Raw genomic sequence first — 13394 nt, forward strand, 5'->3', positions numbered from 1 at the left:
CCTCTTCACCTGTTCATAATATCCTAAACACTTCACCTACAGAAACATCACCCACTTCTCAAGCCATGGCAGACAACCCTGGAGGGAATCGAGGTCCTCCAAACCTACCACCCGAACAAACTCTCCGTCAATGGTCAAGACAAGAGGTTACTCAACAACCTCTTTGCATCACATACCCAGCCGCCACCAACTTGGAACTAAAATCCGGCCTCATTCACTTACTCCCAACATTTAGGGGCCTGGAAAATGAAGATACTCACAAGTTTCTCACATAGTTCCATGTAGTATGTGTGGGTATGAAACCACACAATGTCACGGAGGATCAGATCAAGCTTAGGGCATTCCCCTTTGCAGTGCAAGACGCAGCCAAAGACTGGCTCTATGATCTCCCACCGGGGATGGTGAATACTTGGGTAGACCTTGCACGGCTGTTCTTGGATAAGTACTTTCCCGAAATGAAAGCTTCAGCCCTATAGAGGGAAATTATCGGGATCAAGCAACACAAAAGAGAAGCTTTCCACACATATTGGGAAAGATTTAAGAAACTATGTGCCCGTTGTCCAAAGCACGGGATTACCGAGTATCAACTCCTACAGTACTTCATTGAAGGCATGACCCCAATGGAAAGAAGACTTCTTAATGCTTCTAGTGGCGGATCTTTACCCGATAAGACTCCAACCGAAATCCGCAATCTAATCAAGAACATGGCTGAAGATTCCAAACATTCAAGCCATGATGAAGAATGGTACACGGATGCACCCTGAGGTGTAAAGGAAGTTCAAACTCCTCATATTGAAGCTCAATTGTCCGAGCTCACAAAAGTAGTAATGATGTTGGCCAAAGACAAAGCTGTGCAGCCCACACCCCGCCCTTGCGGTATTTGCACTCAAGTGGGGCATCCAACCGATATGTGCCCACAACTTCAAGAGGAAGATTATGAAGAAGCAAAAGTCGTGGGAGGCTATTCCGGGTCAAATCAGAGAGGTTATGAGCAACCACAAGGTGATCAGAGATGGAACAATAATCAGGGTTGGGGAGGAAATCAACAAGGAAATTATCAGTCAAATCAATCACATCAATACCAGCAAAGACCACCATTTCCTCAAAATCAACAAAGACCACCCTTCCAACCTCACAATTACCAGCCAAGGCATCCACAACAACCACCTCCACAAGCAGGTTCTTCAAACATGTCACTAGAAGATATTGTCAAAAGCCTTGCCACAAGCACTCAAAGCTTCCAACAAGAAACCAAGGCAAGCATAAAAAGCTTGGAGCAACAAGTGTCATAACTTGCTCAATCCGTAAGTAAGATGGAATCACAAGGCAAGCTACCATCTCAAATGGAGAAGAACCCAAAACACAATGCTTGTGCCATTACTTTAAGAGATGGGAAAAGCTATGAAGGTCCAAGAATACCGGATGAAGAAGAGGAAGAGAAAGAGATAGAGGTGGAAGAAGCTATCAAAGAAGAGGAAAGGAAAAGTACTTCCAAGTTAAAGAAGCCCATAGAGACCGAAGTGAAAGTCACACAAGCTCCATTTCCTTCAAGGTTGGCAAGCACCAAAAGAGAGCGGGAAGATGATGAAATCATGGCCATGTTTCGAAAGGTTGAAATCAATATCCCTCTTTTAGATGCTATTACACAGATTCCTAGATATGCTAAGTTCCTCAAGGAGCTTTGCACATCTAAGAAAAAGCTTAAAGGAAATCAAACTGTGAAAGTTGGTGAAAATGTCTCAGCCGTGTTACAAAAGCGGCTACCAAAAAATGCAAGGACCCGGGTGTTTTCACGGTTCCTTGTAAAATGGGTAACCTTTTTGTACCACATACCATGCTTGATCTTGGAGCATCAATCAATGTTTTACCCTATTCAAGCTATAAGACAATGGGAATTGGTCCTTTATCAAAAACTGGAGTTGTCATTCAACTTGCCGACCGGTCTTTGGTACACCCGAAAGGTGTATTGGAGGACATGTTAGTGCAAGTTAACGAACTTGTATTTCCCGCCGACTTTTTTGTTTTGGATATGGGTGATGAAAACACCCCACAATCGAACTCCATCCTTTTGGGGAGACCTTTTATGAGTACCGCAAAAACAAAAATAGATGTAGCCAATGGTACTTTGTCTATGGAGTTTGATGGTGAGGTGATTAACTTTAATATCTTTGAAGCCATGCATTATCCTAGTGATATTCATTCTTTAAACTTCATAGATGTTATTGATACATGTACTAATGATTGCTTTGAGATGTGAAGCCAAGATGTGCTAACCACCATCTTGAGCAAACACTTTGATGAGACCGGGATTAAGAATTTGGCTGACAAGTACACATTGGAGGATGAATTGATTGAAGTAATCAATTCCTTGGAAAAAAGCACAACCCATGAGAGTTGAACCACCCCACATGAAGCTAAAAAGTTCCAATCCGAAACTTCTCCCATCCATAGTACAACCACCAACTCTTGAGTTGAAGGCTCTTCCCGACCATCTCAAGTATGCCTATCTTGGAGAGGAAGAGACATTACCGGTGATAATTTCAACCAAGCTAGCACGAGAAGAAGAAAAAGAGTTGGTTGGAATTTTAAAGAAGTACAAGGAGGCTATTGGTTGGACCATTACGGACATAAAAGGGTTGAGTCCATCATTATGCATGCACAAAATACTGATGGAAGAGGACTTCAAGCCAACCCGTGAAGCCCAAAGGAGGTTGAATCCACCTATGATGGAGGTAGTGAAAAAAGAGATCATGAAGCTCTTGACTGAAGGTGTAATCTATCCTATTTCTGATAGTAAGTGGGTAAGTCCCGTGCAAGTTGTCCCGAAAAAGGCCGGAGTCACTGTTGTTAAAAACTCCGAAGGGGAATTGGTACCCACCCGTGTGCAAAACGGGTGGAGGGTTTGTATCGATTATAGGAATGCTTCCACACGCAAAGACCACTTCCCTTTGCCATTTATTGATCAAATGCTCGAAAGATTAGCTGGGAAATCTCATTACTGCTGCCTTGATGGTTTTTCTGGTTTTCACCAAATTCCAGTTGCCCCGGAAGACCAAGAGAAAACCACATTTACATGTCCTTTTGGCACCTTTGCATATAGACGCATGCCTTTCGGCTTGTGCAATGCACCCGCGACTTTCCAAAGATGTATGGTGAACATATTTTCAGAATATGTCAAAAATATCATAGAGGTTTTCATGGACGATTTTACTGTGTATGGAAATTCTTTTAAGGAATGTTTGCAAAATCTCACCAAAATCTTACAAAGGTGCATTGACACAAATTTAGTCCTCAATTATGAAAAATGTCATTTTATGGTTGACAAAGGCTTGATACTTGGACATGTGGTGTCACAAAAAGGTTTAGAAGTTGAAAAGGCCAAAATTGATGTTATTAAGAGCTTACCATACCCGACAAATGTTCGGGAAGTGCGTTCTTTTCTTGGTCATGTAGGTTTTTATCGGCGGTTTGTTAAGGATTTTTCCAAAATCACGGTGCCGATGTGTCGACTTCTACAAAAGGAGGCTGATTTTGAGTTTGGTGATGAATGTAAGAACGCATTTGATCGTTTGAAAGACTTGTTGACATCCGCCCCCATTATTCATGTTAGAACAAAGTTCTAGTAGGATCGATAGATTCTAAGCAGATAAACAATTAAAGACGTAATGAAGAACACATGAATGGTTTAACTAATGTCGAATGATTAAACTTTAACACCTCAGAAGAGCTCGACTAAGAACTTCGACTGTAGAGGTGTTTAGGGTTACAAAAGCAATAATCACTATATTCACGTTAGTATCTAAGGCATACATGCATGCACTATTTATAGCTAAATCCTATAATAATCACGGATGGACAGGCCCAATCCGGATATATACAATACTAAGCCCATGACGCAACATAACATACCCAACAATCTCCCCCTTTGCGTCAATGGAGCCGAAAGCTCAGTTCGTTTGAGCTATAGAAGACTTCTTAATAGTCTTGAACACCTTCGGTATGATGGCCAAAAGAGTATGACGAAACGTGATATACCACCGAAGCATGTCCGTGAAGTTCTTCTTGTCTGCCTCAGAATTCTGCTTGCACCGATGGATGATACTAATAATGTGCTCTAAGCAGTCCGTTGAGAACAGATGTTTGTCAACAAGAGCGAAAAGAAATCTATTGGCTTCGCCTCTTGTGAACATCACCGTGAGATGTGTAGAATCAATTTGGACTATCTTCATTTTATTCACATCTACAGGTTTCGCTGTTCGCTTTACAGTGGGTTTCTTATTCATAACTTTAGCTATCTCCTTATCCATTGCAGCTACTTCATGGATATAGGAGGCCAACATCCTCTTTAGATGATCTAGGATCGGCTCATATTCTTTCGGATTGGTGAGCAGTATGTTATACAACAAGATCCAATCATGAGGATTCAAATTTGGAAGATCTTCCAGGGATATAACCGAAATCGAGTTTGCTGAACCTCGGGTTATTTTGAAACCAACATTGATAAACTTCCCTACAGATGAAGGTTTCAGCACCTTGACAGTAATAATCTTCTGTGCACTCCATGTCAGGTACTGAGGCTGACCGAACTTCAGATAAAAATCGATAAGTTCGCGATCAACTTTAGGATGAGGGAAAGGAACTTCAACAGTCGAATCAAAGCAATGAAATGTAAATGCCTTTCGTGTTATAGGCATGTCGAACTGCGAGTCCCTCGAGTTTTCACAATCAAAAGAAGCGACAGGTTCCAGCCAGTAGACGCTTGGAAACTCTATTGCCTCTTTGATGAGCGTTTCTCTTATCCAGAGAGGAAACAAGGCCTTTTTGCAGTTTAAAGCATCTTGCTCTTCCTTGTTCTTTCTTTCCCTTTCTTCAGCTTCCTTCGCAACCCGAAGGGTTTCATCCAATTCTTTATCCCTTTTCTTTCTTTTAAGGGTTTCAGCAATTGTCTCTTCTTCTTCATCACTATCATCATCCAATCCCTTCTTCTTATCTTGGTTACCAGAACCCGAAGCTTAATTACCCTTCAGTTCGGTTTTGATTGTGACTTTCAGTTGAGTAAATTGAGCACCTTCTCCCCCTTGTTTTGGAGGTACGAATCTCTCCGAAACACCCTTCATTTCATGCAAGAGAGCAAGGGCAGGAAGAAGCTTGGAAGTCAAATGATTCCTGATGGTCAGAGTAAGTATAGGATCATGAGCACTAAGAAGATTGGTAAGCATATTCTTGACATCACCAGCACAGCTGCGGAATACAGCTCGCTCAGTCTTCAACAGTGAGATTTCCTTTTCAGCCTGAGCCAATTGAACTTTCTGAACTTCTATAGTAGAGGCTTGACGTGCAAGATCTTCCTTTAATGCATTCTCCTTTGCTAAATCAGCTTGGAGTGTTTGAAGGTGAGAAGTCACTGAGCTAAGTAGAGAAGTGTTCTCAGCTTGAATAGAAGAACGAACATGCTCAAATTTAGCTTTCTCCTCTTTGAGTGACTTGGATAAAGAATCAATGGAAGCGTTCACCTTGGCTGCATTTGAATCAGCATGTCCTTTGAGGGATTCAAGAAAAATCTGAGAATTATGAACAAGTTCTGCAACTTCAGTAGTGGCCTTCTTGCAAGAAGAAGAGGAATCCTCAACGGCCTTCGTCGATTGGTCAATGGCCCCAGTATATTGCTCAAAAGCGGTGTCCAGAAAAGCTTTGAGCACAACATCGTTGTATGACTTGTTAGAGGAAAGCAATTGATCAAGTTTTTCATCAATACTCTGCAACTATTGTCGTGAGACAGGAGCCTCTTCATCGTCATCTGTTGGAAGCCGATAAGGACTGTAATAAGTCGAGTCAAATTCAACATTATCACCACCGAGAGTGGTACCAGAGTCGGTTGAAGGTGAGGGTGAAAGAGGTTTGGATGTAATAGGAGGTTCGGTTTCAGTATTCTCCCCCGTATCAAATACGTGGACGTTAACTGTCGGTTCGGTTGTAGTGGTGGTAGTTGCTTGGGAAATGATAGGAGGTGGTAAAGGAGTGGTAGAAATCGGTATGGTACTAACTGGTGGTGGGGGTGGAATAGAAGTTGTGGTTTGAGATGTAGTAGGTGGTGGAGTAGGAGCAACCGAAATTGGAACTGTGGTTTTTGGTGGAGATGGAGGAGGTGTTGGAATGTTGTCATGAAGAGGTTCGGTTGGAGTTGGTGAACGAGGAGGTGTGTTACCTCTCGGTGAATCGTGATGCTGAATTTCCTCTTCCTCATCCTCCTCATCATTGTCTGAGCTAGGAAGAGAAGGACTCTTTGATTTCTTTGCCATTTTCTTAATCCTCTTTGGAGCCGAAGAATCACCTTAATCAGCCTTTCACTTTTTAGACTTAGCAGCTTTAGACGAAGGACCTTCAGTTGTCACTTTCTTGGTAGTTGCCCTTTTTCCTCGGTTGGCAGACTTCTCCACAGCATCCAAAGCAGCTTGCTGTTCAGGAGTAAGTACTCTCGGTCCTTTGGGAGGAAGCTTTCGGTAATCAGCCATCAACTTACTTTCGGCTGATACACACCTGTACATCGTCTCAGGTATGGAACCGTTGTGGGAGAACTTTGTGGCATCAGAGAAGATGATCTTCTTCGTGTGAAAAGTAGGCACAGAAGAGAGCAGGGCATCCGTCATCACTGGAATCTACAAAGAATCAATTGCCCTGCGTGTGATGATGGTCCAGAAGCAACCACAAGAAATTTCAGAGTGTCTCGTTGAAGTGTTGAGACTTTGCACCACCTGGGACAAAATAATCGACCCATAGTCAAGATTAATCCCGTTATAGAGACCATATAGAATGGTCAGAAAACCCTTACTGGTACCATCTGAACCAGCAATCCTCTCCGCCAAACTCTTGTTGAGAAGAGTAAGCAATCCATTCCATTGGGGCGGCAAACATGATTTCTTAACCTTCGTCATGGTGGTAAGAACATCACTGTAGCCCATCTCGTAGAGCATTGTAAATAGTTGGGTTGTGGTTATGAAATCCGGAGAGATAACAGATGCATCCACATCAAGCTTTAGCAGGGAACATAATCGCCCTTTCGAGATTGATGCCTTGTGTGAGAAGATTTGAAAGTAGACCCTCTCCTTGTTCTTGTCATAGGTTGCGGTAGAGTAGACTTGCGAGAGTAGAGACATCGGTATAGATTCCACCTGTGTGAGTGCGATTACCAGAGGAGAGTATTTGAGGCATTCAATAACTTGAAGCATGTACGAATCATACAGAAACAGGTTCAGTTGAATGATCATGTTTTGATTGGGTTTGATCACGAGCAATGAGGACGATGCAGTTTGATCTTGAACAGATGAAGAATCTGCCATTGTTGAGGTAAGGAAGAAGATGAACAGTTGCAGATCGCCTTGTGTATTGAGAGAATTTGAAGAAGGTAAGAAGGTACAATGTGTGCGAGAAACCCTTTATATACCGTTGCCAGGAGAGAGAAAGAATCTTCGTGATGATGATACGATCACTGAAACGTCGCCTGAAAAAGCGCGATGTGACAGCTTGGTTTCCCCAGATAGACGTCAGTAAGCGTGGGTTTAGGAACCGTTCAAATTCACGCGCCCAAAATCTTATCCACATAGTGACTTTTCAAATTCACCTTCACTTCAGATATGATAACAACCATTTTCGTGCCTAAAAGAAACTTCACACAGGCCATAAGAAACAACCAGAATTTTGGAAAATCACAAAGTATTTTCGTGCAAGAGTGTGCCAAAAATTAAGAAATAAAGCGAAATGTGTATAGGATGTGAGTGATGTCTGTTAGAAGACATAAAGCAGATGATTCCGGGCAAGAATCGCTTCCTTCAAAGTCAAGAGAGACTTGAAGTGCTTGCGTGGTTTCCCGAGAAAATACGATCGAGTGCTTGTAAAGAAACACTGAAAGGCTTCTTTTAAATAATAGGCTAAGGGTGGCTTATCTTCAACCGAACGTCGATTCTTAACATAAGACCGAACGATGGATGAAGTACTTGTGAGACCGATGTGGTCTGTTGAACAAGTAGGTTGGAAATAATATGTGGTGACTAAAGATATTATTAAAAATCTCAAAAACAAAAACAAACTGGATCTTTTTGGGAAGAAATGCCTTGGTGTTAGACAATTTCATAAAAGACTACTCAAAAATAAAATGAGATTTCATTAGGTAACAAGTAAGATCTTGAATATAAAGATTCACCGTCAATTCATTGTTGGTGTTGGATTGTGGGTTTCATTCAGCACGTGGTGTACGTAACTAAGATCATAAACACAGATTTTATGCAACCATAAACCTCAGTGGTAAAAGCTGAGAGTCTCAAGGGTTACAGTGGTGAACCGAAAGTTGATGGAGAATATAAGGAAGGTGGTTAAGGAACCGAAAGTGCCTCTGCTATATAAACATGACAAAGCGGAAAACTCTTAACTCATTTGAGAAGAGTAAGGTAGCTCTTGACTTGAGTGGATTTAACAGCCTGATTGGGAAGAAACGATAGATATAGATCGAATCATTAAGGCCTTGCTCTTAGTCTTAGAGGCTTCGGTCGACATGCAGCAGCATGCTTCTAGGGACAATTAACTAGTTTATATGAAAAGAATCATACCTGCCTTAGCTCCAAATTATGTTGCACTGAAGTACTTGGGACCTAATTAAAAAGAACAAGCAAACAAACAAACCACACAAACAAAACAAACAAAACAAACAAAACAAACAAAACAAAACAAAAAAAACTTTTAGAAAAATATTTTTGGAATTTTGAAATTTTCTGAAAAATAATAAAAACAGAAAAATAAATGAAAATATTTTTGGATTTTTGAAGTTTTCTGAAAAATAATAAAAACAGAAAAATAAACCAAAGGAAATTAGCACAAAACACTCTTAAAAATAATAATAATAATAATAATAAAATGAAAGAGAAAATAGAGTAAGAAAATAGACTTAAAAGAATGAACAAAATTTACAACCGAAACCAAACCTTTAAAGAATGAAGCGAAATAAACCGAGCGTTCGGTTCATTTCGGTTCCTTAAAATTCCGGAGCCGAAATAGACCGAGCGTTCGGTTCATTTCGGTTCCCGAAAATTATGGAGCCGAAATAGACCGAGCGTTCGGTTCATTTCGGTTCCCGAAAAATCTGGAACCGAAATAGACCGAGCGTTCGCTCTATTTCGCTTGTCTAATTTTTAGAGAGAGATTTGAGGGTTCGGTACCGACTCTGCTTCCATCATTCCCAAACCTTGTAAAATTTTATTGAAGCTTGCATCTGGTAAGGCTTTAGTGAATATGTCAGCCAGTTGATCAGAGGACCGAACGAAATGTACTTCCACGTTCCCATCTTCTACATGGTCCTTGATGAAATGGTATCTCAGAGCAATATGCTTTGTCTTTGAGTGTTGCACTGGATTGTGGCATATTCTTATCGTACTTTCTGAGTCACAATAGAGAGGTATTTTCTTCATGCTTAGTCCGTAGTCCCTCAGTTGGCTTTGTATCCATATCACTTGAGAGGTACAGGATGCTGCAGCTATATACTCAGCTTCGGCTGTTGAAAGAGACACACATGTTTGCTTCTTGGACTGCCACCTAACAAGTTTACCGTCAAGGAATTGGCATCCACCAGTTGTGCTCTTTCGGTCCAGACCACATCCTCCAAGATCGGCGTCAGAAAAGGCTTGAACAAAAAATCCAGATCTAGCAGGGTACCAAAGACCGAGAGAAGAGGTTCGCTTCAGATAACGGAAAATATTTTTCACTGCCACCATGTGAGGTTCTTTTGGATTTGCTTGAAACCTGGCACAATAACAAACAGAAAACATAATGTCTGGTCTACTAGCCGTTAGATACATAAGAGACCCTATCATTTGACGATAGAGTGTTACGTCAACAACAGGTTTTTCCAAAGACGGTGTTAACTTTGTGCCAAACGCCATAGGAACCTTCACTTTCGAATCTCCCGTCATACCGAACTTTGTCAGCAAGTTCTTCGTGTAGGCCTCCTGGTTGATAAAAATACCTTCTGGTCCCTGTCTTATATTCAAACCAAGGAAAAAATTAATCGGACCCATTGCGCTCATTTCAAATTTAGTCTCCATCAACTTCCTGAATTCAGCCGTTAAGCTAGGATTCGTGGAGCCGAAGATGATGTCATCGACATAAATCTGAACTATCATTAGATGTTCGCCTTCTTTCTTTCGGAAGAAGGTTGGGTCAACCAAACCTTGCTTGAATTTTGACATTTTAAGAAAGCGAGTTAAAGTTTCATACCAAGCCCTCGGTGCTTGCTTCAGACCATATACAACTTTATCTAACACATAGCAATGATCAGGGTATTTCTCGTTCACGAACCCAGGTGGTTGCTCAACATACACCGTTTCTTCTAGTTCTCCATTCAATAAAGCACATTTCACATCCATTTGGAAAACTTCAAAGTTTTTATGAGCAGCATATGCCAGAAAGATTCTAACTGATTTCAACCTTGCTACAGGAGCGGAGGTCTCCTCATAATCTATTCCTTCTTCTTGGCAACATCCCTTCACCACCAATCGAGCCTTATTGCGTATAACGTTCCCCTCTTTGTCCAACTTATTCCTGAAGACCCATTTTAAGCCGACCACCGAAGCATCCTTTGGAGTGGGAATCAACCTCCAAACTCGATTACGTTCAAACTCATGGAGTTCATCTTGCATTGCTTGTACCCAATCAGCGTGATCAAGTGCAGCATTAACCGTCTTCGGTTCGACTTTGGATACAAACGAATTAAACATACATAATTTAACATTAGAGAATAATGCAGTTTGTTTCGCTTTCAATTGAGAACGTGTTAGAACCCGCTCAGATGATTCACCAATTATTTGTGCTTTGGGATGATCCTTAGTCCATTTCGTTAAAGGAGGGTAATTAGGGTCATAAGCTGGATCCAACTCTGCATTTACCTCTTCTTCAAGTTCTGATTGATTACCTTCGTCATTTGTTTTCTCATTCTCCCCCTCAAATGGCGAAGCGTATCCCTTGTCAGGTTCAGAGTTTTCCTCTTTTGTTGGAGTTGGATCCTCCCCCTCGACTGGACCATTATTGGTTGGTGTTGGAGTTGGATTCTCCCCCTCGACTGGACCTTTATGGGTTGGGGATGGAATTGGATTCTCCCCCTCGAAAGACATATCGGTTGTCTTTGGTGCAGATGAACCCTCCCCCTTGAACGGTGAGCTGTTGTTTGGAGGATCAGTAGAGGGTTGACCACTAGTCGGTTTAGGAGGTTCATTTTCCATTTCTTTTGCAGCTTCATCTATGATCTTTTTGAGATTGTCGATTTTGTTGTCTGCTGCTTTCGCCTCTGAATGTGCAGCCTTCTCTGGTTCATCAAATAGCCTTATGTACTCTTCAAACAGGTTGGAAATTGGAACCGAGACTTGTCCTGATTCAGGAAATATTTCTCCCAAGGCACTTTCGCTTCTTTGAACTTTCTTCATGTAGTTGTCATCAAAGGTTACATATTATGTCTCTTCAATACGTTTGGAACGTTTGTTCAAAACTCTGTATGCCTTTGAAGTGAGTGAATAGCCAAGAAAAATTCCCTCATCGGCTTTGACGTCAAACTTGTTTCGGTTCTCTTTGGAATTGAAGATGAAACATCTTGAACCGAACACGTGAAAAAATTTAACGTTGGGCTTTCGATTGTTCAGAATCTCATATGGAGTGATTGAGAACCGTTTGTTGAGTAAGGATCGGTTCTGAGTATAGCATGCGGTTGCAACTGCATCAGCCTAGAAGTATAGTGGAAGAGAAGCGAAGCTTAGCATGGTTCGGGCTGTCTCACATAAAGAACGGTTTCGTCTTTCAACAATCCCATTCTGTTGTGGTGTATAGGGGGCCGAGAAGTTGTGAGATATCCCCTTTTCAGCCAGAAAATCCTCAAAATCTTTATTCTTGAATTCAAGCCCATTGTCGCTTCTGATATTCCTCACCAGCTTTCGCAGCTTCACTTCTACTTGCTTGATGAACATCTTCAACTTGGGAGTTGCGTCTGATTTCTGTTTAAGAAAGAAAACCCAGGTGAAGCGTGAAAAATCATCTACTATGACAAGAATGAACTTACTACCACCAAAGCTTTCGATAGCCGAAGGTCCACATAAGTCAATATGCAGAAGTTCAAGAGCTTCAACAATCTTTGTATTGATACGTGTATGATGGCTCTTTCGGCTCTGTTTGCCCATCTCACACGCTGCACATAGGTGTTCCTTATCAAACTTGAGAAGAGGAAGGCCTCGAACATGATCACCAAGCACCAACTTATTAATGTCTTTGAAGTTCAGGTGCGATAGGCGTCGATGCCACAACCAGCTTTCATCAGTGTTCACCTTTGACAGCAGGCATATTGTTGGTTTTCCTCGAATTGGGTTGAGATTTAAAGGATACATCTCTCCGTTGCGTTCAGACTTCAACAGAACCCTTTTAGATTGCTTCTCAATTATTTATGATCCCTCATCATCGAATGAAACCTTCAAACCAGTTCCCACAACTAATTGTGATACACTGATGAGGTTATGCTGCAACCCTTCCACATAAGCTACTTTTCGAATCGAGAATTCTCTGTTGGTTATCATTCCATATCCTTTGATTGTGCCATAAGAGTTATTTCCATACTTCACACACCCACCATCCTTTAGGGACCGAAACTCCCTCAACTCTTCCTTCCTTCCTGTCATGTGACGCGAGCAACCACTGTCTATGTACCATTCGTTATCGAACTGCTCGTCACTAATAACCTGCAAATTCAAGCAGATTTAGGAACCCAAAGTTTCTTGGGCCCTGGTGAGTCTTTTACAGAAAAAGGAATAGCAGTAGAAACATCAATCAAATAAGTTCTTTTTATTAGAGTTGTTTGGTCTTTTCTTTTGATGGTATACACCTTGATTTTGTTTTTATCTTGTTTAAATTTTGGTGTATTAGATGGTGTGTAGTTTGATGGTTTTGGGATATTCTTTTTAATCCTAGGGTTAGCTGACTTTTTCTTATTATTGATATCAGAATCTGAATCAAGCTTTCCCTTTCCTTTGATGTCCTTTACTGAATTCGATTTTCTTCGGGAGTAGGAAGGACCGAAACTTGACTTTCGGTTGTTAGCCTTGGCGTTGTGACCGAAACTTGACGTTCGGTTCTGAGCGCTGGTGTTGGAACCGAAACTAGACTTTCGGTTCTGAGCTTTGGAATAATAGGAATTTGGACTGAAGTTTTCTTTTCCTTTTAGCTTTTCCTTTTCTTTGGCAATTGACTCTTTCTTGGGAGGAACGTAGTTGGGGTTTTGAGATTGCCAATAACGTTTTCGCTCATTCAGATTTTTCATGTATCTTTGATTTCTTTGGCGTTTCTGTTCAGCTAACTCCTTCTGAGATTTGTGAATA

General features: G+C 41.3%; 1 protein-coding gene across 1 annotated transcript; it reads left to right on the forward strand.

Annotated features, from left to right (window-relative positions):
- Positions 1 to 1313: 1313 nt before the first annotated feature.
- Positions 1314 to 2257, forward strand: LOC145114016 (uncharacterized). The gene is made up of 2 exons (XM_079050040.1): positions 1314 to 1795; positions 1879 to 2257. The coding sequence occupies exons 1-2, from the start codon at positions 1314 to 1316 to the stop codon at positions 2255 to 2257; spliced, it is 861 nt and encodes a 286-aa protein (XP_078906166.1).
- Positions 2258 to 13394: the final 11137 nt, after the last annotated feature.

Source organism: Lactuca virosa, chromosome 5 (assembly GCF_052849685.1).
Source record: "Lactuca virosa cultivar CGN04683 chromosome 5, Lactuca_virosa_CGN04683_v6, whole genome shotgun sequence".
Lineage (NCBI taxonomy): Eukaryota > Viridiplantae > Streptophyta > Magnoliopsida > Asterales > Asteraceae > Lactuca > Lactuca virosa.